This window comes from Leopardus geoffroyi, chromosome A3 (assembly GCF_018350155.1).
Source record: "Leopardus geoffroyi isolate Oge1 chromosome A3, O.geoffroyi_Oge1_pat1.0, whole genome shotgun sequence".
NCBI classification, from domain to species: Eukaryota; Metazoa; Chordata; class Mammalia; order Carnivora; family Felidae; genus Leopardus; species Leopardus geoffroyi.
In genome coordinates, this window is record NC_059336.1 from 102,016,891 (window position 1) to 102,041,329 (window position 24,439).

General features: G+C 45.3%; 1 gene segment (V, D, J or C); it reads right to left on the reverse strand.

Annotated features, from left to right (window-relative positions):
* LOC123581097 overlaps positions 1-23,902 on the reverse strand; it is a 99,864-nt gene extending 75,962 nt beyond the window's left edge. The window contains 3 exon segments of the V gene segment in view: positions 9,807-10,101; positions 10,226-10,298; positions 23,898-23,902. Of these exon segments, the coding sequence occupies positions 9,807-10,101; positions 10,226-10,280 (350 nt within the window).
* Positions 23,903-24,439: the final 537 nt, after the last annotated feature.

Here is a 24,439-nt window from a genome sequence, read left to right on the forward strand (position 1 = left end):
AAAGAATTTATGTAAACTCAAGACAACTTGGGAAATGACTATCTCTGAACATGGGGCCTTTGCTCACAAATACCCTAAGTAATTTTTATTAATAACCTTTAAGAATCAATGACCAACAATGGGAGATTGTTTCCGGAGAGAATCGGTGAGGCAGTTCCTCATCCCCGGAAAGCAGGGGAGGTATTCCCTTCCACGTTTCCTCACGGTCCCTTCATGATATCTCTTTAGTATACACAGGGATAGATCCACATTTGCTGTGAGACGAAATAATATCTCTTATCACCTTGCCTTGAACAAATCCTTACATAAAATCTCTCGCTTCTAGTATTTTCACTCACTCTTTGATAAGTGATATGTAACTTTTTGAAAACTGCTCTAACATTCATAGATACAGACATGACTTTCAGCTAAACGTTCCAGTAACAGAACAGTGTTCCTCTTGTGACTAAAAAGATGACTTCAATGTGTATTTAATATGAGCCCCAATTCTAGGTCCTCAAAGCATAGGAGGCTTTTATACCCAGAATGAGTTACAGTGCTGGATAAATTTCTGTGCTAATGAATCGATAGCTGAGTGTCCTTCAGCTTCTGACAGAAAGATCTCTTTTGCCCTGCCTGCCGGTGGGTTCTCTTCTCTGGATGGAACCAGCGCCTTTTATGGAAACTCATACTGAGGATAATTAGATGCCAGGTCACACACTGGGATGCTCGTTTTCCCAGTGCTTTGAGGGTTCAGGGGTGTTTGAAGAGAACTCAACAGATAGGCGAGGTCTTAGTTGAGCAACTGCCAAGGAAACAGGAGGCAGATCTGTGGGGTTGGGATTTTCTGATACAAATTACACGAATATTTCCTTGACAGATTCTTATCACCAAGGACATTCACTTCACATAACTGGTCCATGGAGCGTTCCTTCCTAAGAAGTTCAAATTAAGGGGCGCCTGGGTGGCGCAGTCGGTTAAGCGTCCGACTTCAGCCAGGTCACGATCTCGCGGTCCGTGAGTTCGAGCCCCGCGTCGGGCTCTGGGCTGATGGCTCAGAGCCTGGAGCCTGTTTCCGATTCTGTGTCTCCCTCTCTCTCTGCCCCTCCCCCGTTCATGCTCTGTCTCTCTCTGTCCCAAAAATAAATAAACGTTGAAAAAAAAAAAATTAAAAAAAAAAAAAAAAAAAAAAAGAAGTTCAAATTAAGCCTGTCTGGACAGGGACAGACAGGTGATACGCCGGACCAGGTGGATGCTCACTTTGTAAAAGCACCGAGAACCTTCCCTCTCGGAGATCCACTTAACTTACACAAGGAAGCAGATGGACCACGGGGATTTACAAGCCAGGACCTCCTCCCCTACGCGCAGAGGACTCGCATCTCTCTTCCTCTGAAACCACACGATTCTCAGAGTTGCTTTTAAGGGGCCTTCGGCAAACAAAACGTGTACTTCTCCTTGAAAGGACTTGGCCAACAATAGATTTTCAGGCTCCAGACCTTACTGCTGCGATTGAGAGAAAATATCCCCTGAGGGGCCCTGGGGAACATTTCTGGAGCCATTTTGTCAGGGACTGCACATTGACAGATGAGGCCATCATTTGTTCAGGTCAAACTAGAAGTACTTGGAGAATCTGAGAGAGGAGGTTCCCCTTAATATATTCACCATTAACCGTCTGCACAAACTTGGGATATTGATGACCTTCCCCGAGCCTCAGTTTCCTCCTGATAAAAAGTGTAGACGTGAACATGGTGTTCTCCATGTTTAACATCTGACATTTTGTGAGGGGGAGCAAAAGAGAGTCTGAAAGCCCAGGGAATTCAATAAGACCTGAATGAAGTAAGGTTCTAACTCTCACAACCTCCTCTTTGGGGTGACGAAGGGAACAGAGAAAACTGCCGAAGATCTATGTTCCTGTCTCTGGAGGAAACAGCTGTTCACCAGGGGTGAAAGAGGGTGAAGGCAGATGAGGCTGCTAAGGGCTGTGGTAGAGACGGGATCACTGTGGTTCTCACTGGGGTCTGGCTGACTGTAGCAAACGGCACATCCTCCGCTTCTGGGCTGCCCGTGACGAGAGTAGAATCGGTTCAGATCTACCGGCCCTGAACTGGGCTCGGGTGCCTATGGCCTTGGGGGGTGCCCCATAGATGAGGAGCCCGGAGGTCTGCCCACGTTTCTGCTGGTACCAAACTAGCCTCTAGGGCTAGGTCAGGATTGTCCTGTCACCTGGGGACAGGGAAAGGGAGGCTGCAGACTACATCATCATGGTTTCTCTGGCGGTAGCCGAGGTTGGACATGGAACACAAAAGTCGTCCATGTAATTTAGACCTTAACTGTTGTCTTCCCAGCAGAGCTAGGATGGTTGGTCTCTGTGGAGCTTTAATTATTGGGCTGACTGTGCATAGGCGCACAGGACTCAACAACATTGAGAAACGTTTCATTGACATGCAGAATAATCCCATGTTCCTCTCCCCGGGGAGCCAGAGTAATAGGAGGCAAAGAAAATGAGCTGGGGTTTCCAGGGTTAACTCTGTGTCCCCAGTGAGGAAGATGTCCCCCCAAAGCACTCACCCGGGCATTGATATGCATCATATATGCTCAAATTACTATTTTTTATTAAAAAATTTTTTTTTCAGCGTTTATTTATTTTTGGGACAGAGAGAGACAGATCATGAACGGGGGAGGGGCAGAGAGAGAGGGAGACACAGAATCGGAAACAGGCTCCAGGCTCTGAGCCATCAGCCCAGAGCCTGACGCGGGGCTCGAACTCCCGGACCGCGAGATCGTGACCTGGCTGAAGTCGGATGCTTAACCGACTGCGCCACCCAGGCGCCCCTCAAATTACTATTTTTGAGAGTGTTCAATCTTAAAAGAATTCTTTCTTGGTTACAAAGAGGCTTTGAAACGTCCTTGTATATCTATATACAGAGACCATAATATTCCTAATTCTAAAAAAGAATGTCTCCTGCCTGATAACCAACCATGCTGTGGCCTGGTCAACGAAACTGACCGTGAGTCCACACACATGGTAAGTAAAGGGGTGCAAGGCATCCTCGTGGAGAACAGAGCAGTTCTGTGAGTCTCTCTATACTTGACCATCATCAGCTGAATGAGGAAGGACTTACACAGGTGGATTTTCATGTAGATTTGTCTCTGTTGTCAGACGATCTTAGTTGGGGTTCCATAAAATGGGAAGACAGTGTGTGATGTGGGTGGGAAGACAGGTTTGGTGAAACAGTCTGAATCTGTTTTTTTAGAATCAGGGTTTGTGAACGGAGAATGTGATAGTCTTCTATGATGACCTATAGACTTTGTCAGCTCAGATATTCCAAACCCACACTGCTTGGGCCACCGTGAGAGATATGCAGACCCTGTTCCCTGATTGGCCCAAAAGGGACTTCTCTCTGATTTAGAGGGAGACTTTCTATTTGCATGAGTACTGAGGTCAAGCCATCCAGCAGAAGGACCTTCCCCATCGCAGGTCCCTGGAGTGGATTCCTAGGCCCTGAGGCACCTGTGATTGAAGTTGGTCATCTTTCCTAAGTATCTGCTCTCACTAGAAAGTATACCCAGCAAGTGAAACTTGGGCCCAACAAGAAATGAAAAGAGAAATTAGATATTGTTTTATTTATTTATTTTTATTTATTTATTTATTTATTTTTTAAATTTTCCACGTTTTTATTTATTTTTGGGACAGAGAGAGACAGAGCATGAACGGGGGAGGGGCAGAGAGAGAGGGAGACACAGAATCGGAAACAGGCTCCAGGCTCTGAGCCATCAGCCCAGAGCCCGACGCGGGGCTTGAACTCACGGACCGCGAGATCGTGACCTGGCTGAAGTCGGACGCTTAACCGACTGCGCCACCCAGGCGTCCCTAGATATTGTTTTAAAACTAAAGAAAACAGTGTATCGAAATTGGTGGATTGTGGGGTGCCTGTTGACTCAGTCGGTTCTGACTCTTGACTTTGGCCCAGTTCACGACCCCAGGGTCATAGGATCAAGCCTTGCATCAGGCTCTGAGCTGGGCATGGAACCTGCTTAAGATTCTCTCACTCTCCCTCTGCCCCTCTTCCTTACTTGCGTGCACCCTCTCTCTAAAAATAAAAAAAAAAAAAAAATCAAAATTTTAACAAAGAAAAACCCCAAAATTGGTCGTTTGCCAGAAACAGGGACTTCGTCACACTGAATTTATAGCATTAAATGTGTTGATTATTTGTAAAAGTCACACATCAGTCACCTCTCACAATATCATACCTGCTCTGAAATTACGGAAGATTCTTTGCACACTCAGAATCCAACACTTTTACTGATTATTCTCGGTTCATCCTACCTGACACCAGCTTGTTTAGAATGTTCCCTTAAACGTGTCAATGGAGTGGGAACATAAGTACTAAGAGGAGAAATAGGAAAGTGGGTAAATATCAATTTCATAATATTACCAGATCTGATCTTCTTAAAGATAGACCCAAATTGCTGAACTCCAACATGTATTTAACTTGTGTTCCACAAATCTGACCCACTTGTCTGCCTGTCATGCGGACTGAGTTGACACCCGTAGGCCAGGCAGGGCGAATTGCGATGAGTTTTCAGTCACCTCTCCCTTTTTCTCATGACTGCTGGCTCCAAGGGCTCTCGGGCCCCTCCACACCCCTGCTGCCTCCACCCAGCAAGGACATGCCGTTTCCAGGGCCTCGGTGTGGGGTGCCTGAGCTGCAGCCGAGGCCCTTGTGGCCCAGAGCCCTCAGCTGCAACCTAGTCCCCTGAGTTCTCTAGCATCTTCTTACACACGCTCAGAATCTGCTCTGCCTGCTCCCCAAACAGCACCTGTGGGCAGCTGGGCAGTGACAGGCAGGGAGGTTTGTGTTTGGGGCTGAACCATTGTGGGAGGTCTGTGTGTACCTTGCAAGCAGTAATAAACTCCAAAGTCGTCAGCCTCCACCCTGCTGATTCTCAGGGTGAAATCTGTCCCTGACCCGCTGCCACTGAACCTGTCTGGGACCCCAGAGGCCCGGTTGGAAACCTTATAGATCAGGAGCCGTGGAGACTGGCCTGGCTTCTGCAGGTACCAACCTAAATAGGTGTTTCCATTACTGTGCAGGAGGCTCTGACTGGCCCTGCAGGAGATTGAGGCTGGCTCTCCAGGGGTGACGGGCAGGGACAGAGGGGTCTGCGTCATCACGACATCCCCACTGGATCCTAAAATAATGAGAGAGAAGCACAACGTTATGCAGAAACCTTAGAAGCCACTTTTATGATTTAAAATGTTTTTGTATTTAAGGCTAAATCATATTTTGTGATTTGATTCATCCTCTAAATGTATCCAGTTTCCAAAGAATTGCAGGCACAAAGTGGCCTCTTCTTTTCCAGCAACTCACTAAAGCACTGCTCTTTGTTCCTTTCCGTTTCTTCTTGATTTCCCAGGCCCCCAAATTAAATTCCCCTGCCGGAGGGCAGTCCCACCCGTGGACAGAACACACGTGGGGAGCAGTAGCGCCCCCAGAGCTCTCCCTCCACGCCCCGTTCTCCTTTCTCATCCCCCATCTGCCCTCACCTGGGATCCAGAGCATCAGCAGCCCCAGCAGCTGAGCAGGGAACCTCATTTTGAGAAGCTGAACTGGTGAGTCCTGGTCAATCAAAGCAAGATTAGAGCTGATCTTTTATGTCAGGTGCAAAGGTTTTATCTGAGACTGTGTACGTTAGCCCTCCCTTAGGGAACGATATGCAAATCTCCTGTGGGCACAGCAGCTGGGAGGAGGCAGTGGGGGTGGGGGGGCACTCCCACGTGAGCAAAGTAATATAACATGTCTGTGTTTGAAGGGAAATTGAGAGATAAAATCGATGCTGCCTAAAGAGTACAGGCACACACTGGGGCACCTGGGTGGCTCAGTTGAGCGCCCGACTTCAGCTCGGGTCATGATCTCAAGGTTCGTGCGTTCGAGCCCCAGAACCTGCTTCAGATCCTCTGTCCCCTTCTCTCTGCCCCTCCCCACCTGCACTCACCCCCCCCCCCAAATAAATACATATTTTAAAAAATAGTAACTTGTGTTAAATGTTTCTTTCTTTTCCTCGACCAGTTTTGTAGTTCTCTAGAACTTTCCCAGTCACCTTTATACTTCTAAATAAGGCTGAATTCCATACATATTTGGTGAATCTTAAGCTTTTTTCATGTTTATTTAAAGAATTATTTTTAATGTGTATTATTTTTTGAGAGAGAGAGAAAGAGAACAGGGGAGGGGAAGAAAGCAAGAGAGAGAGAGAGAGAGAGAGAGAGAGAGAGAGAATCCTAAGCAGGCTCCGTGCTGTCCGTGCAGAGCCCAGCTTGAAGCTCGATCTCATGGACTGTGAGACCATGGCCTGAGCTGAAATCAACAGTCGGATGATTAAACGACTGAGCCACCCAGGTGCCACAAAAAGAAATGGAATTCTAAGCAAACACTGAACTCTGGTCACTTGGAGTTTTATTGTCAGAAGTAGGCACTAGCAGGTTTTGATCCCCTTCTACGTATTTCAAGATTGCTCCAATAACTGAACACGCTGCAGATGATGGGAGCCGGGCATCACCAGCAGCCGCTGGAATTACAGCCGGAGACTGAAGGAAAAACAGAGTGGGGCTTGCGGAATTCTTCAGTAAGACTATGCCCTCTCCTGACTTTGAGTTATTTTTATTTCTATGCCATCATTTACTTCGGAATAATTTAGACTCACCCAAAATTTCACACAAAAGAGAGTTCCTATATACTCCCGCCCTGGCTTCCCCTAACGTATCACCTTGCGTAACCACAGCCTACTTATCAAACCTGAAAATTAACACGAATCCTGTGCTATTAGCTAGCGTTAAACCCATATTTCTGCCTCACTGCCCTCCTGCGAGGGCCCCCCACCGTTGTCACCTTCCCCCCCCCCCCCAGCTTGGTTTTCCTCTGAGAGGAGCAGCTGCCCTGACTGATCCCTGGAGGAGGCAGCTGTTGGGTTGAGCGGAACCGCCGCCCCCACGCGGGAGGGTGCGTTTAGGGTCGTCACGCTGCGCAGGGTCGTAGTGAGGGTTCTGTGTGCACAAGTGTGCGTGGTGTCCCCACGCTCCACGCTGCCTATTATGTGTGCGCCATCTGTCCCTGACCCACTGGCACTGACCTAGGCTGGGCCCCCGGGGGGCCCTGTGGACACCCTCTGCGCCAGTGGTTCCAGAGATCGGTGTGGCTTCTGCTGGAACCGGTGCCATGGATGGGACTGAGACTGGCCCTGTAGGAGATGGAGACACGCCCTCCCACTGCCACCGACAAGAGGGATAGAGCCTGATTCAGCACAGCCACCCATGGGAAACTGGAAAACGGAAGAAACTTACCATGGAAATGCAAATAGGAAAAAATAGTTCTGAAAGAAAGAAATGATGTACCGGGAGCACCTGGGTGGCTCAGTCTGTGAAGTGTCCAACTCTTGGTTTCTGCACAGGTCATGATCTCAACAGTTCCGTGAGTTCGAGTCCTGCGTGAGGCTCTGGGCTGGCAGTGTGGAGCCTGCTTGGGATTCTCTCTCTCCCTCTCTCTGCCCCTCCCCCTCTCGTGTGCTCTCTCTTTCTGTCACCTTCTCTCAAATAAACAAATATTTTTTTAAAAACGTGAATCTCGGGGCGCCTGGGTGGCTCAGCCGGTTGGTCAAGTGTCCGACTCTTGGTTTCGGCTAGGTCGTGATCTCACGGTTCGTGATCTCACGAGTTCAAGCCCCGCATTGGGCTCTGTGCTGGCAGTGCAGAGCCAGCTTGGGATTCCCTCTCTCTCTCTCTCTTTCTGCCCCTCTCCGTCTTGTGTTCTCTCTCTCTCTCTCTCAATAATCGTACAACATTAAAAAATATGTGAGTGTGATCTGCAGGTCTCCAAAGCCATGACCCCTGGCCTGGGGAGAACCAGGTTTTGCACTTTGTCATGCGTGCAGGAAGGGAGAACCTTGAGCTGGGTCATCTTGACGGTGACTTATAATAGTTTTGGGCTTTCTAACTCTCAATCTTGTCACCTCCTGCATTACCCATGTTACATCGTATTACCTGATATCTGCAAAAGGAGGGGTCTGTTTCTGTTGCCTGTTTTTTTCTCTCCTTGATTTTGTTGGCTTAGAATTGTTGACTGAAAACCATACTGCGTTGTGTGTACTTAATCCTTTTGTCGATTTACACACATAGTGGCCGTGAAACAGTTTAGTGGCGATTTTCGGCCCTGGAATGATTTTTTCATCCAGAAAGAGATTACATTTGAGTCTGGCAGCCTGAAACGCTAGGGTATGTCACCCGCATCCAGTCACGGATTGCACTGTGCTTTGAGTCTGGGCTCCAGCATGGGTCGTACATTGCCCGGTTCTTCCCTCCTCCTAGGGGGTGGGCCTCCCGGGATTCCAACTGGAGTCCTTGAAATTTGTCAGAATCCCTCCTTCTTTATAGTCCTTGAAGATTAATTAAAAAAAATTTTTTAAGTTTATTTGGAGACAGGGAGAGAGAGAGAGAGAGAGTGCACACAAGTGGGCGAGGGGCAGATGGAAGGAGAGACAGAATCCCAACTGGTCTCCTCACCATCAGCGCAGAGCCCGATGTGGGGCTCGACTCACGGACGGTGACGTCATGACCTGAACCAAGACCAAGAGTCAGACACGTAACCAACTGTGCCACCCGGGTGCCCCGAGATTAATTTTTATCTATGGCTGTGTGAGATGGCTGAAGGCTTTGCTCAGCTCTGAGGCCTCTTGGCCTGTCCTTTATCTCAGATTCTCGCCGGAAAAGAGAAAAGTGGGGCTCGACTCTATGAGCTTTCCTTCTTTCCTTATCTCTTTCAATATTTATGTTTTAGGGTTTTTCCGTGGAGGTGGGAAGTACTCCTTTTCCAATTAATAGGCATTTTTTGAGGCTGACGATATGCCACCTACCAAGAGAAGTCGAGAGGGTGTTTATTATGCCTACAAGGGACTCCTGGAGACAGCAGGATGTGCGTGAGCAGGTCCAGGCTGGTTTCCACGGGACAGCATATTGAGCATTTATAATCGCTAGGGAGTGGGATTATAGGCACTAGAAGCGTCCTAGCTTGAGCTGGAGACTTGTGAGGGGTGGACGTTCCAGCTTCTACACAGACATGAGCAGAAGGGGAAGATAGAATTGACATATTCACAATATGGAGACTTTCAATCCTTGGGCATAATACGGCCTTCCATTCACGTAGATTGTGTGTGTGTGTGTGTGTGTGTGTGTGTGTGTGTGTGTTTAAAGGATATTCTGGAACTTTGAGCGTATTTTGTTATTTTTCCTAAATACTGGACGCTTTTGAGGCACTTGGAACTCGTGCGCTTTCTAAGTTTAATTTTTAAGCATTTCTTTCAGTTGCATGGAAATCAAACTGACTTTTGCATGTTGATTTGAATCCAATGATGACCTATTTCTCCTATTATTTCTAGTAGCTTCTTTGTAAAATATTTGGAATTTTCTCTGCATACAATCCTTCCATCTGCGAATTACGTTGGTTTCCACTCTTCCCTGCCTGTGTCTGTTTGTTGCAGATGTGGGTGTCCTCTCACGCCGGCCGGGACCATCGGAGGCGTCCGTTCATATGAATCGGATCTGACGCCCTTAGTGGTGAAATTGTGTTTGAACCTGGTTGTGCAGCGAAGGCTGAGGCACAGCCAGGGATCCGAGTTCAAATCTTGTCATGGACTTGCTTTTCAGAACCTCAGGATTTCCGAACAGAACAGACATGCTGAGCTGAGCACCACGGCAGCTGCTGATAAAGAAGCACCTGGTATAATGAGATAATCACTGAAGGTTATAGAGGTTTTTGTCTCTCGTTAAATCACTGTGGATGCCGCTGTTATGCTGCTGGCAGTAGTAAGTGGCAGCGTCTTCAGGCTCCAGGCTGCTGATGGTGAGGGTGAAATCTGTCCCAGACCCACTGCCGCTGAACCGCGAGGGGACCCCAGTTTGCAACGTGGATGCACGATAGATCAGAAGCTTAGGAACTTTCCCTGGTTTCTGCTGAAACCAGGCTAACCACGTGTTAACGTTCTGACTCGCCCGGCAGGTGACGGTGACTCTGTCTCCTGGAGATGCAGACAGCGAGGATGGAGACTGGGTCATCTGGATTTCGCAGCTGGCTCCTGAGATGGGGCACAGAGAAACAAAGACCCACATGACGAATCATGTCATAAGAGGACGCGGCTGGAGGGCCAGGCAGTACTGGGCGCGCTGGCTGAGTAATTTCCCGGTGTTCTCCTTCCTTACCTGGGAGCCAGAGCAGCAGGAGGCCCAGGAGCTGAGCGGGGGCCTTCATGTCCATGCTGTGTCCTGACCGGGACTGGGTCCTGCACAGGGTGTGACCGGCCCATTAATCCGTTCAGGGAAGTGGGCTGTGCTTGAGTAATATGCAAATCAGCAAAGGAAGGGACAGGCTGGGCACAGCTGCGGGGCTGGGTAATCTCAGTAACAAGCCAGGCTCCTGTCCGCCAGATGCCGGAGCCTGACCAGGGTGGCACACACGTGCCTGCAGAGAACGTGTCTCTCCGTGGGGCCATGGCATAGAATCAGTCTACTGTCCTTTGCGGAAAGTGTCTTGTGTTCTCTTCAATGCTCATGATATGCTTTCTTTGCCTCCTCTCCATCTAAGATAGGTTCGATTGAGAATGACACATTTTAAGAAACGGCAAGCCATTTAACAAGCTCTGCATTTGGTACGTTGGGATATTACCGAGGCCAGACAATCTTTCTCTTTGATCTGATTTGCTGATGGCCTCGGGATGGTCCGTTGTCAGCTCGGAGACAGAACCCAGAGTATCTACAGAGTTCCCCTGTACATGTGACCACACAGTGACTGATATACACGTGAAGAATCTGCTGGGTTTGTAGAAAACTCTTTCTGAACTTGGAAAAAAATAAAATGAACAGAGCATCAGTGAACTGTGTGACAGCTTCAAGCAGTCTATTTTGCATATAATTGGAGATCTAAGAAGAGAATGTGGGGAGGGGAGTACAAAAATATTTGTAACGATATTGGCTAAATTGTTTCCAATTTTAAGAAATTTCATTCCTAGGGCTTATATAATTAAAAATCCAGAGTCGGTTGAACTGTTTGTTTTTTTTAGTTTTGAATTGTGTGAGTTCTTTATATATTTTGGACATGAACCCCTTGTTGGATAAATCACGTGCAAATACCTTTCTCCATTCATTAGGTTGCCTTTTGGTTTTGTTGATCGTTCCCCTTGCTGTAATAAAGCTTTTTATTTTGGTGTAGATCCAATACTTTATTTTGCTTCCTTTCCCCATGGCTGAGGAGACACATTTATAAATAGGTTGCTAGGGCCAATGTCCAACAGATTACTACCAATGTTTTCTTTTAGGCGGTTTATGATTTCAGGTTTCACATTTAGGACTCTAATCCTTCTTGAGTTTATTTTTGAGTGCGGTACAAGAAAGTGGTCCAGTTTCATTGCTTTGCAAGTAGTTGTCCAGTTTTCCCAGTATCATTGTGTGTGTGTGTGTGTGTGTGTATAATATTTGTTTGTTTGTTTGTGTTTGGGAGGGGGAGGGGCAGAGGGAGAGGGAGAGGGAGAGAATCTTAACCAGGTTAAGTGGATGATAATAAGAGTAGCATTGCTATCAATTTATAAATTTCTATAGTCAATTCACTCTTTAGAGCCCGCCCCCACGTCACCAGGTCAGGAGACAGAGACTCTCAGGGTGTGGAATCTCAAATACAGGCACGTCACACCTCTCACGCCGTGGCCTCCTGCAGGAAGCAGGTGTCTTGGTTCGAGAACCGGCATCCATGACCCAGACAGGGGATTTGGGTGTGGGGACGTGTCGCCGTGGGAGGCCAGCTGAAGTGCTGCTGACAGTAATATATCCCGACGTCCTCAGCCTCCACTCCGTGGATGGTGAGGGAGAAGTCCGAGCCAGAGCCACTTCCCCGGAACCTGGACGGGGTTCCGGCGGCCCGGGCAGATGCCCCAAAGATGAGCAGCCTGGGAGCCTCATTGGGTTTCTGTTGGTACCACGCCATGGAGGTACCTACCTCCGTGCTGCTTCTACAGGTGATGGAGATGAAGCTGTCCCGAGATGCTGCCAGGGTCTCTGGGGCCTGAGTCAGGACGTGCCACCCTCCGCTGCCTGCAACGACACCCCACCCGGGCACCGCAGTGTATTATTTCGCTCAAAGCCTTCGAGGAAACGTGGATGCTCAGAAGAGCCACGTCATGCTTAAACGTGGCACAAACCGGAAATCAAGTGCCCCTGGGCCTTGCCACCTTTGCCTGTGTCCAAGAATTCACGTAGTTGTCCATGCGTCCTGGGGCCCGGGACAAGTTATGAAAGGTGACCCAACAGGGCACAGCCCCACCTTGAGAGGCAGATGGACGAGTCCCTCCCTTGTAGCCAAGCTCACAGACAAAACCTCTCCATGGCCTGGTCACAGCCTCGTGTCCGACTCCCTGCCAGGCGTGATCTCCCTGCCCACCTCTCACTGCCACCCACGGCCTCCAGGACGCGGGTCTCAGTGGGCGGGTCTGTCCCCATGTGCAAGATCCTGAGTGTTTATAGTTTACTTTCTGGTTTCCAAGAACCAGCACTTACCAACAGAGAGTTCTGAGGTGGAGTCAGAACCGCAGGTTAACAAGGGCCCGGATGTGTGAGGGAACAAGGCTGTCGTCTGTAGGCGTGAATGGCCTGTGCGGGAAGCAAGGGGACCTGGGGTGGGTGAATCCAGAGCAGGAGCTGCACACACACCCTGCACTTCCACTCGGTGACCAAGAGGAGACACACTGGAGGTGCCCGGATGAGGAGCCTGGGAGCCAGTGGCAGGAAGAGGAGGGGGGATGCCATGTCAGAGCTGTCGGCCCTACCCCTGTGGCCGACAAGGTCCCAGACCTTCAGCAGCCCCAGGGCAGGAGTGACAGCCGGGTGAGGTTTGTGCCCCCGAGAGGCGACAGGAGGACAGGACCTGTGTTCCTGCAAGCATCTCGGTCATTGACGATGCGAGTGACTTCTGTCCACACCCGCTGCCCCTGACCAGGCAGGCATCGCGTCCAGGGGGCAGCGTGAGTGAGCAGGAGCCCCGGAGCCCTTCCTGGTTTCTGCTGATTTCAGGCTACAGCAGTGTTCCTCCGCTGGCTGGCCCTGCAGGGAATGGTGACCCTCTCTCCTGGACCGTAGGGAGGGACGCAGGAGATGTCCACACAGTGTCCCCACTGGCACCTAAGTGGGAAAGCCAACATGGACGTCCCTAAGCGTTAATACTAAGCAGATAGCTCATTCAGTTTGATGTATTACTGGTCCAAGTTTAAATGTCCAAGTTTAATGCCAACAAGCTGAGGATGAAGCCTGAGTCCTCCTTCGTCACCAGAGTCAGTCAGCAAGAAGGAAGGAGCAAAGCCGGGGTCCCCATGTCCCCGAGGTTCCTGCTGAAGCTGACCCTGCTCCAAGAAGGTAGGGAAGTGCTCTGAGACACAGCCATCACAGAGGGGATGGGCCAAGGCCACGTTGGCCTAGAGCACAGCCACACAGAGGGTTTTCTCCACCACCCAGCACAGAGACAGCTCCTCTCAGGTGTCCCTATCGCACCAGAGAACCCGTTCAGCCTTTGGAGCTCCTGGGTCATAACTAGGCAATATCACTCTTGCTCTCTCAGTATTTGAAGATCAGGACTGGGGGAGGTGGGGGGGGGGGGGGGGGGTCTTCTTTGTTGTTTATCGTGGGGTTTGCCTGCCATCTAATGGCTCTGGTGTGATATAGCAACTCAAAGGATTTTTCGATGTGGGGTCTCTTTGAGTCTGGGCTGTGAGACTCTTCACCGTTATTCATGAAGTTGACACTATGACGTCCATCACTAGGCCAGAGTCTGTAGGGAACACGAAATGATTCCTCTCCTCACTAAACCTTTCACCCAGTAACGAAGAAAATACTAACGCGTAACCGGGTTTGGTTTAAAATGGATAAAATGTGTTTGTCATCCTTCAAGTGTGATCTGCATGTACCTCATCTCTTGACTTCTTTCAAGACAAGAAATTTTTTCTACCTTCATGTGACTGAAAATAACTGTAAGGCATTAATTATTTCTTTACAAGATTATTGAAATGGCACTGGATGGTCCTCGACTAAAACTCAGGTGGCTCCTTCTAGACCTGGGGTTTCTGGTTTGGGTTTTGGTTTTCTGTTTCAATTAAATAGCCACAGATTAATCAAGTCACTGATTAAGACCAGGCAAGTAGGGGCCTGGGCAGGGGAAGCAACTGAGAGTGAAGTCTCGTGGAGATGTGTTTTGCGGGGTCTCTGTTGGGGACTGCATCACTGTGGGAGGAGGGAAGGAAGATGGCGGCAGCTTCAGCCTCCTGGCTGCTGACGGTCCGTGGGAAATCCCTGTCAGACTGCCCCTGAACCATCCCGGGACCCCCAGGCTGTAACTGGGCAACATGGTAAATGAAGTGCTTGGGTTTTCCCCTTTTCTGTTGGGACCAGTTCAAATCGGTTTTCCCATCAGTGTCCTTGAAACTTTCGTTGGCCTTGTGGGTAATGATAATTCTCCCTCCAGAAGCTCCAGACAGAGACTGGGGACTCAGTCAAACATAATGTCACCATAAATACCTGAGGTCAAAAATGAATCAAAAAAAGACAGGAAATAAGGATGCAATGTTACCTGCCTCTGTATTTCATCTTCATAATGTAAAACCGTGTAAAATGTGTTCCACTACACTATCCTTACTTACGATAACAAATTGTGTACATAAATCTTTAAAAATCTAAAAGAAAACACTAGAAATATCTTAGCAAAGGCTTTGGGTTCAGTGTCGATCTCTAAAATACCTAGGGGTGCCGGGGTGGCTCAGTCAGTTAATATCCCACCCTTGATTTCGGCTCTGGTTATGATCTCACGGTTCAGAAGAATCTGCCCCACGTCGGGCTCTGCACTGACAGCACAGAGCCTGCTTGGGATTCTCTCTCTCCCTCTTTTTTTGTCCTTCCCCCACTCAGATTCTCTCTCTTTCTCTCTCCTTCTCTCTCAAAATAAATAAATAAAAACGTATATAATATCTATTGTGGGTTAGAGAAGATTTTGGTATCTAGAGATATTTTCTAGGTTGATAACGTAAAGGAGTCAACATTATTAAGATTAAATTTTTCCCAAATTGATATAAATATTCAATGTAATCCAATTAAAATTCCTAAAGGACTTTTTTTCAAAATTGAAGAAATTGATAAACTAACTTACATGAAATTTATATGATCTACAATCTCCAAGGAACTCCTAAGAAGTAAGATAATGTCAGAAAACTAATAATGAGAGGTTTTAAAACTCATGACAAAGCTGCATAATACAGTGTAGTGTATGCTGGGTATAAAGATAGACAAACAAATAGAACTAAACAAAAAGTCCAAGAAATGACCCACATGTACGCCGTCCCTTGATTTCTAACAAAGGCAGTAAGGTGGATTATTGGTCATTTTTACTTTTTAATAAGTTATAAAAATGTAAATAAAAACCTTGGCCCAACTCATATCAAGCAAAAGCACGAGTTAGTGAAGGATCATGTTTCTACATGTAGGCGTTAAAGTAATTATGCTTTAATGAAGAAAGTGTCGGAGGGTATCTTTGGTCCCTAAAGGGGGGGTAAAGATGTTTTAATATTTTTTTTTTTTTAAAGAATTTTTTTTTTTCAACGTTTATTTATTTTTGGGACAGAGAGAGACAGAGCATGAACGGGGGAGGGGGGCAGAGAGAGAGGGAGACACACAGAATCGGAAACAGGCTCCAGGCTCTGAGCCATCAGCCCAGAGCCCGACGCGGGGCTCGAACTCATGGACCACGAGATCGTGACCTGGCTGAAGTCGGACGCTTAACCGACTGCGCCACCCAGGCGCCCCTATATTTTTTAATTTTTAAATGTTTTTATTTATTTTTGAGAGACATAGCGCTAGTGGGGAAGGGGCAGAAAGAGGGAGACACAGAATCTGAAGCAGGCTCCAGGCTCTGAGCTGTCAGCACAGAGCCGGACAGGTGGCTCAAACTCATGAACTGTGAGATTATGACCTGAGCTGAAATCAGACGTTCAACCGAGTCACCCACGTACCCAGAAAGGGAGGCAAATACATTTTAAACAACATGGCCATATAATTGTGGGAGGAAAAAATTCGATACATGAGACTTCATCAAATTAAGAATTTCATTTCAGGGGCACCTGGGTGGCTCAGTCGGTTGAGCGGCCAACTTCGCTCAGGTCATGATCTCGCAGTCCGTGAGTTCGAGCCCCGCGTCGGGCTCTGTGCTGACAGCTCAGAGCCTGGAGCCTGTTTCAGATTCTGTGTCTCCCTCTCTCTGACCCTCCCCCATTCATGCTCTGTCTCTCTCTGTCTCAAAAATAAATAAACGTTAAAAAAAAAAAACTTTAAAAAGAATTTCATTTCAAATAATCATTTAAAAGGTGAATAGACGTGTCGTAAAGCATGAGAGGATACTCCAATCTGACAAAAAGATTATTTCTGAATGTATAAAGAACTCCCTAAAAGAGAAGAGACAAGCCATATATATTTATGTATAAACATACAAATTACCTATTATATCAATATGATGATAGGTAAGTGTATATATCAGTTAAACAAGCAAAACAAGCACTTCCCAAGAAAAAGAATATCCAAATAGCTAATCGGAAATAAACATGAAAATTTTCTCGACGTCTTCTTCATCAAGGAAATATAAATGTTTACCACAATACCATTTCAGGATCTAGCAATATGGATATGATAAAAAGTGTGGCATAAGAAGTGTTGCAAAGGATTTATAGCAACTGGAATTTGTACATAGGTGACGGAGTGTATGTTTGACTTGTTGGAAAACCATTCGGCAGTGCTTGCCGGAGCCAAACATATGCCAGCCCTGTGATGCAGACTCCATTGCTAACAATACACCCAAGATAAGCCCGTGTCTAAGTCCACAGAAACATCGCGAGACTGGCTCTGCCATTCTTAGCCTGTGGCACCTGATGGGACCTTAACACGTGGAGCCTGAGGGGCAGCCAAAGCCCTCATGGTCTGGGGCCCTCAGCTGCAACCTATTCCCCTGGGTTGTCCAACTTCTTCCGCCCACACAGACTCAGACGATCTGCTGTGGCTTCCCCAGACAAACGACACTTTTGGGCAGTTGAAATATCCCAGACGGGCAGGTTTTTGTTCAAAGTTTAACCACTGTGGGAGGATACTGTAAAGCTTGACCGCAGTAATAAACACCGACGTCGTCAGCCTCCACCCTGCTGATTCTCAGGGTGAAATCTGTCCCTGACCCGCTGCCACTGAACCTGTCTGGGACCCCAGGGTCCCTGTTGGAAACCTTATAGATCAAGCGCCGTGGAGACTGGCCTGGCTTCTGCAGGTACCAATACAGATAAGTATTTCCATTACTGTGCAGGAGGCTCTGACTGGCCCTGCAGGAGATTGAGGCTGGCTCTCCAGGGGTGACGGGCAGGGACAGAGGGGTCTGCGTCATCACAATATCGCCACTGGATCCTAAATTAAAGAGAAAGAAGTTCAAGGTTACATACAGACATTATAAGCAATTTTCTTGATTTTCCTTTGTTAATTATTTCAGGTTCATCTGGTTTTTTTTTTTATTAATGACCCATATCATAATTAAAAAATTAATATTTACAAGGCATAAAAATGATTCTGTCTCAAGGAATTCATCTGACACTAGTCATTGTTTGTTTTAGGTAGTTCCTAATTCTCATAGGCAAAATATCAAGTTCTCTTCCCTGGAGCATGAACATACATGGTCAGAATACACATGGAGAGCAAGGGCACCCTCTCCCCACCCCATTCTCCTTTCTCATCACCCCCTTTGCACTCACCTGGGATCCAGAGCATGATGAGTCCCAGGAGCTGAGCAGGGAACCTCATTTTGAGAAGCTGAACACGATGAGCCCTGATAAGTCAAAGCAAGTTTAGAGGTGACCTTTTATCTCAGACTTGCAAGGGAAGGTCCTCCCTAGGGGACAATATGCAAATCTCCTGTGGCTGCAGCAGAGTGGAAAGAGCCAACAAAAGGGTAAAGGCTTTATCATGTAAGCAAATTCATATAAAGCATGCTGTGGTGTCAGAGGAAAAGCAATAAAGATACGGTTCTTGCTGCCTGTGGAAGTGTGAAGATCTGATCGTGGAGATCTGGGTCTGTGGTGAGGACCTAGGGCACCGGCCTTGACACTCTAAGAAAGCATAGGGACACTGACTATGTAGAGATGTGTATCTAGCTAAGTTCAACCACTGGGAGGTGAAGGTCCATCTTCTTGGCTTCCTGCCAGCTCATCTGTAGAGAAAATAGTTCCCATCAACTCTGATGGTGACCAAGAGGGTGTCTCCACTGGCAGATGGTATTCTGCTAGTTCAAGTGTCGTCAGCTATCTGCTGTTGCCAGGATAGCTGATTAAGAATGTAAAATGCCAGTGTTAGAAACCGCCATTGTAAGTCATCTGGGGAGTTAAACAGCGTAAAAGCGCTCTGTAAGAGGACTTGACAGGGAAAACGAGGTCATCTCCTACATATAGAGAGCTAATAGCCCAATTTAAGAGGAAGACAGGGAAGATTTTATGTATCAGGCAGTGAATGTAGGATTCTTGGACATCAACTGATGGGCTGTATCCCATCATACTTACCCGTCATGTACCAGATTAATCAAAGGAATTTCTTAACGGAAGAGCTGCCTAAGATAATGGCATAACATAAACAAGGACTATTTTTCCTACTTGGTGTTTAGAAAAACTCCTCCCATACAGTCTTTCTCATCATGTAGGACAGGTTCTTTCAGGCCTTCCAGGTTCTTGTTCCCTCTGTGTGAAAACCTGAGTCTCTTCCCGACCTGAATGAGTCACAGCCATGGCCATGAGCCTAGAGTTCAAAAGGAGATTTGTATGTGAGAAGAGCAAGAACCGGAGATGCTGTTTTAACATCTTGGGGTAACCCTTTCCTATGACTGGTATTTCCCTGCGATTTCCCTCAAAGATAGCCATGGCTCAGGGGCATCAGGTCACCATACCTCGGGTCATTCAAAGAGGACATCCGCCTGAATCTCCTTCCCTCGTCAGTGATGCCAGTCATGATGGATTGAACAACTTGTGAAAAATGGAGCTTATTTTAAATTGTTTCACAAGGGTAGTCACTGTCCTTTGTCACCCCAAACAAAACCAAGAAACCAGCCGAGAGCGATTGAAAAGTCGAGCGTGTGGCTCTGGGTAATCTTGGGTAACTAACCCAAAGTCATACTTAATTGCCAAAGAACACAAACAAATAAACACAGTTCTCAATAAGCTTCTCAAAGAGATCTTGGCTTGACTATCTTCAGGGCAATCCTTCAAAATACGAATTTATTTTTATTTTTTATTTATTTTTATTTTTTTAAATATGAAATTTATTGTCCAATTGGTTTCCCTACAACACCCGGTGCTCATCCCAACAGGTGCCCTCCTCAATACCCATCACCCACCCTCTCCTCCCTCCCACCCCCCATCAACCCTCAGTTTATTCTCAGTTTTTAAGAGTCTCTTATGGTTTGCTTCCCTCCCTCTCTAACCTTTTTTTTTCTTCCCCTCCCCCATGGTCTTCTGGTAAGTTTCTCAGGATCCACATAAGAGTGAAAACATATGGTATCTGTCTTTCTCTGTATGACTTATTTCACTTAGCATAACACTCTCCAGTTCCATCCATGTTGCTACAAAAGGCCATAGTTCATTCTTTCTCGTTGCCACGTAGTATTCCATTGCATATATAAACCACAACTTCTTTATCCATTCATCAGTTGATGGACATACAGGCTCTTTCCATAATTTGGCTACTGTTGAGAGTGCTGCTATAAACATTGGGGTACAAGTGCCCCTATGCATCAGTACTGCTGTATCCCTTGGGTAAATTCCTAGCAGTTCTATTGCTGGGTCATAGGGTAGATCTATTTTTAATTTTTTTAGGAACCTCCACACTGTTTTCCAGAGCGCTGCACCAGTTTGCATTCCCATCACCAGTGCAAGTGGGTTCCTGTTTCTCCACATCCTCGCCAGCATCTATAATCTCCTGATTTGTTCATTTTGGCCACTCTGACTGGCGTGAGGTGATATCTGAGTGTGGTTTTGATTTGTATTTCCCTGATGATGAGCGACGTTGAGCATCTTTTCATGTGCCTGTTGGCCATCTGGATGTTTTCTTTAGAGAAGTGTCTACTCATGTTTTCTGCCCATTTCTTCACTGGATTATTTGTTTTTTAGGTGTGGAGTTTGGTGAATTCTTTATAGATTTTGGATACGAGCCCTTTGTCCTATATGTCATTTGCAAATATCTTTTCCCATTCCATTGGTTGCCTTTTAGTTTTGTTGATTGTTTCCTTTGCAGTGCAGAAGCTTTTTGTCTTGATGAAGTCCCAATAGCTCATTTTTGCCTTTAATTCTCTTGCCTTTGGGGATGTGTCAAGTAAGAAATTGCTGTGGCTGAGATCAGAGAGGTTTTTTCCTGCTTTCTCCTCTAGGGTTTGGATGGTTTCCTGTCTCACATTCAGGTCCTTTATCCATTTTGAGTTTATTTTTATGAATGGTGTAAGAAAGTAGTCTAGTTTCATCCTTCTGCATGTTGCTGTCCAGTTCTCCCAGCACCATTTGTTAAATAGACTGTCTTTTTTCCATTGGATATTCTTTCCTGCTTTGTCAAAGATTAGTTGGCCATACTTTTGTGGGTCTAATTCTGGGGTTTCTATCCTATTCCATTGGTCTATGTGTCTGTTTTTGTGCCAATACAATGCTGTCTTGATGATTACAGCTTTGTGATAGAGGCTGAAGTCTGGGATTGTGATGCCTCCCACTTTGGTCTTCTTCCAAATTACTTTGGCTATTCGAGGTCTTTTGTGGTTCCATACAAATTTTAGGATTGCTTGTTCTAGCTTCGAGAAGAATGCTGGTGCAATTTTGATTGGGATTGCATTGAATGTGTAGATAGCTTTGGGTAGTATTGACATTTAACAATATTTATCCCTCCAATCCATGAGCACGGAATGTTTTTCCATTTCTTTATTCTTCTTCAATTTCCTTCATAAGTTTTCTATAGTTTTCAGCATACAGATCTTTTACATCTTTGGTTAGGTTTATTCCTAGGTATTTTATGCTTCTTGGTGCAATTGTGAATGGGATCAGTTTCTTTATTAGTCTTTCTGTTGCTTCATTATTAGTATATAAGAATGCAACTGATTTCTGTACATTGATTTTGTATCCTGCGACTTTGCTGAATTCATGTATCAGTTCTAGCAGACTTTTGGTGGAGTCTGTTGGGTTTTCCACGTGTAATATCATGTCATCTGCAAAAAGTGAAAGCTTGTCTTCATCTTTGCCAATTTTTATGCCTTTGATTACCTTTTGTTGTCTGATTGCTGATGCTAGCACTTCCAACACTATGTTAAACAACGGCAGTGAGAGTGAACATCTCCGTCGTGTTCCTTATCTCAGGGGTAAAGCTCTCAGTTTTTCCCCATTGAGGATGATGTTAGCTGTGGGCTTTTCATAAATGGCTTTTATGATGTTTAAGTATGTTCCTTCTATCCCGACATTCTCGAGGGTTTTTATTAAGAAAGGATGCTGAATTTTGTCAAATGCTTTTTCTGTATCGATTGACAGGATCATATGGTTTTTATCTTTTCTTCTATTAATGTGATGTATCACATTGATTGATTTGCGAATGTTGAACCAGCCCTGCACCTCAGGAATGAATCCCACTTAACTATGGTGAATAATTCTTTTTATATGCTGTTGAATTTGATTTGCTAGTATCTTATTGAGAATTTTTGCATCCATATTCATCAGGGATTTTGGCCTGTAGTTAGTTCTCTTTTTTGTTGAGTCTTTGTCTTGTTTAGGAACCAAAGTAATGCTGGCTTCATGGAATGAGTCTGGAAGTTTTCCTTCTCTGTCTATTTTTTGGAACAGCTTGAGAAGGATAGGTATTATCTCTGCTTTAAATGTCTGGTAGAATTCCCCTGAGAAGCCATCTGGTCCTGGACTCTTATTTGTTGGGAGATTTTTGATAACTGATTCAATTTCTTTGCTGGTTATGGGTCTGTTCAAGTATTCCTTTCTTCCTGTTTGAGTTTTGGAAGTGTGTGGGTGCTTAGGAATTTGTCCATTTCTTCCAGGTTGTCCAGTTTGTTGGCATATAATTTTTCATAGTATTCCCTGATAATTGCTTGTATTTATGAGGGATTGGTTGTAATAATTCCATTTTCATTCATGATTTTACCTATTTGGGTCATCTCCCTTTTCTTTTTGAAAACCCTGGCTTGAGGTTTATCAATTTTATTTATCCATCAGGAAGAGCTAACAATTATAAATATCTATGTGCCAAATACAGGAGCTCCCAAATATATAAAACAATTAACCACAGACATAAGCAACCTTATTGATAAGAATGTGGTAATTGCAGGGGACTTTAATAATCCACTTACAATAATGGATAGATCATTTAGACACAGGATCAATAAAGAAACAAGGGCCCCGAATGATACATTGGATCAGATGGACTTGACAGATATATTTAGAACTCTGCATCCCAAAGCAACAGAATATATACTTTCTTCTCGAGTGCACATGGAACATTTTCCAAGATAGATCACATACTGGGTCACAAAACAGCCCTTCATAAGTATAAAAGAATTGAGATCATACCATGCACACTTTCAGACCACAATGCTATGAAACTTGAAATCAACCACAGGAGAAAGTCTGGAAAACCTCCAAAAGCATGGAGGTTAAAGAACACCCTACTAAAGAATGAATGGGTCAACCAGGCAATTAGAGAAGAAATTAAAAAATATATGGAAACAAATGAAGATGAAAATACAACAATCCAAACGCTTTGGGAAGCAGTGAAGACAGTCCTGAGAGGAAAATACATTGCAATCCAGGCCTATCTCAAGAAACAAGAAAAATCCCAAATACAAAATCTAACAGCACGCCTAAAGGAAATAGAAGCAGAACACCAAAGACACCCCAAAGCCAGCAGAAGAAGAGAAATAATAAAGACCAGAGCAGAAATAAACACTATAGAATCTAAACAAACTGTAGAGCAGATCAATGAAACCAAGAGTTGGTTTTTTGAAAAAATAAACAAAATAAGAATTTTTAACAAGGTTGGAAAATATCTTGGGTAAAAATGATACAGTTTTTTCACTGTTGAGCTCTATGGTAAGAATCTGGGTGGCCAGTAACAAATTATGGTAAGGAGACAGGATTACAATAAATGTCTCATATTTCACTACCAACAATTTTATTTATCTTTTCTTTCATTACCTTTTGGAACTTCTGTGTTTCTTTGACTTTTATTTGTTATGCTACCTACTTCAATTCTGAGTCTTACTTCAGAATATGTCAGACTCCTAATTAACCATCCTGGAGTAAGAAGTCAAAAAGATATGCAGTTGAAAAAGAAAAAAACAATTGAATTGAACATGAAAACAAAGATAAAAACAGAAAAAGAACAATATCATATACCTTAACCTAGTTTTAAAGGATCATTCTGTAAAGGTATAAATTAATCGGTTTCACCTACACTCCAGTATGGACCCCAATTTATGGGAAAATGAGTACCAGCAAGAAACCTGTCATGTTTCCTTTTAATTACACATTGATTCTTAAAATGTTATTTTTACAAAATATTTTCAAGATGCTTGAATTCCATAAAATATCGCTACTTCCTGTGAAAATTAATTGATACCTCCCTTAAAAGTCTGCCATTTTAACTGGTTCTTTTATCTCATAATCTGTTGCCCTTAAGAATTCAGAAAATGCAAAGTACTATAAGAATTCTTCTTTGATCAAAAAGAAGGCTTTGTTTTACTTAAAAAATTAAAAAAGTTTTTTCACATTTTTAAATTTATTTTTGAGAGAGAGAGAGAGACAGAGCACAAGTGGGGGGAGAGGCAGAGAGAGAGAAGGAGACACAGAATCTGAAGCAGGCTCCAGGCTCCAAGCTGTCAGCACAGAGCCCAACACGGGGCTCGAACTCACTAACTGTGAGATCATGACCTGAGCCGGAAGTCAGGATTAACCAACTGAACCACCTAGGCGCCCCGACTTATTTTAAAATTTAAATCCCAGTTAGTTAGCATATAGTGTTACTTGGTTCCAGGAGTAGAATTTAGGGAGTCATCCCTTCATATAACACCCAGTGTTCATCCCGACAAGTGCCCTACTTAATACCGATCACCCATTTAGCCTGTCCCTCCATTCAACAACCCTCCAACAACCCTCAGTTTGTTCTCTACATTTAGAAGTCTCTTATGGTTTACCTCCTTCTATGTTTTTATCTTATTTTTCCTTCCCTTCCCCTATGTTCATCTGTTTTGTTTCTTAAATTGCACATATGAGTGAAGTCATATGACATTTGTCTTTCTCTGACTTGACTTATTATGCTTAGCATAATACACTCTAGTTCCATCCA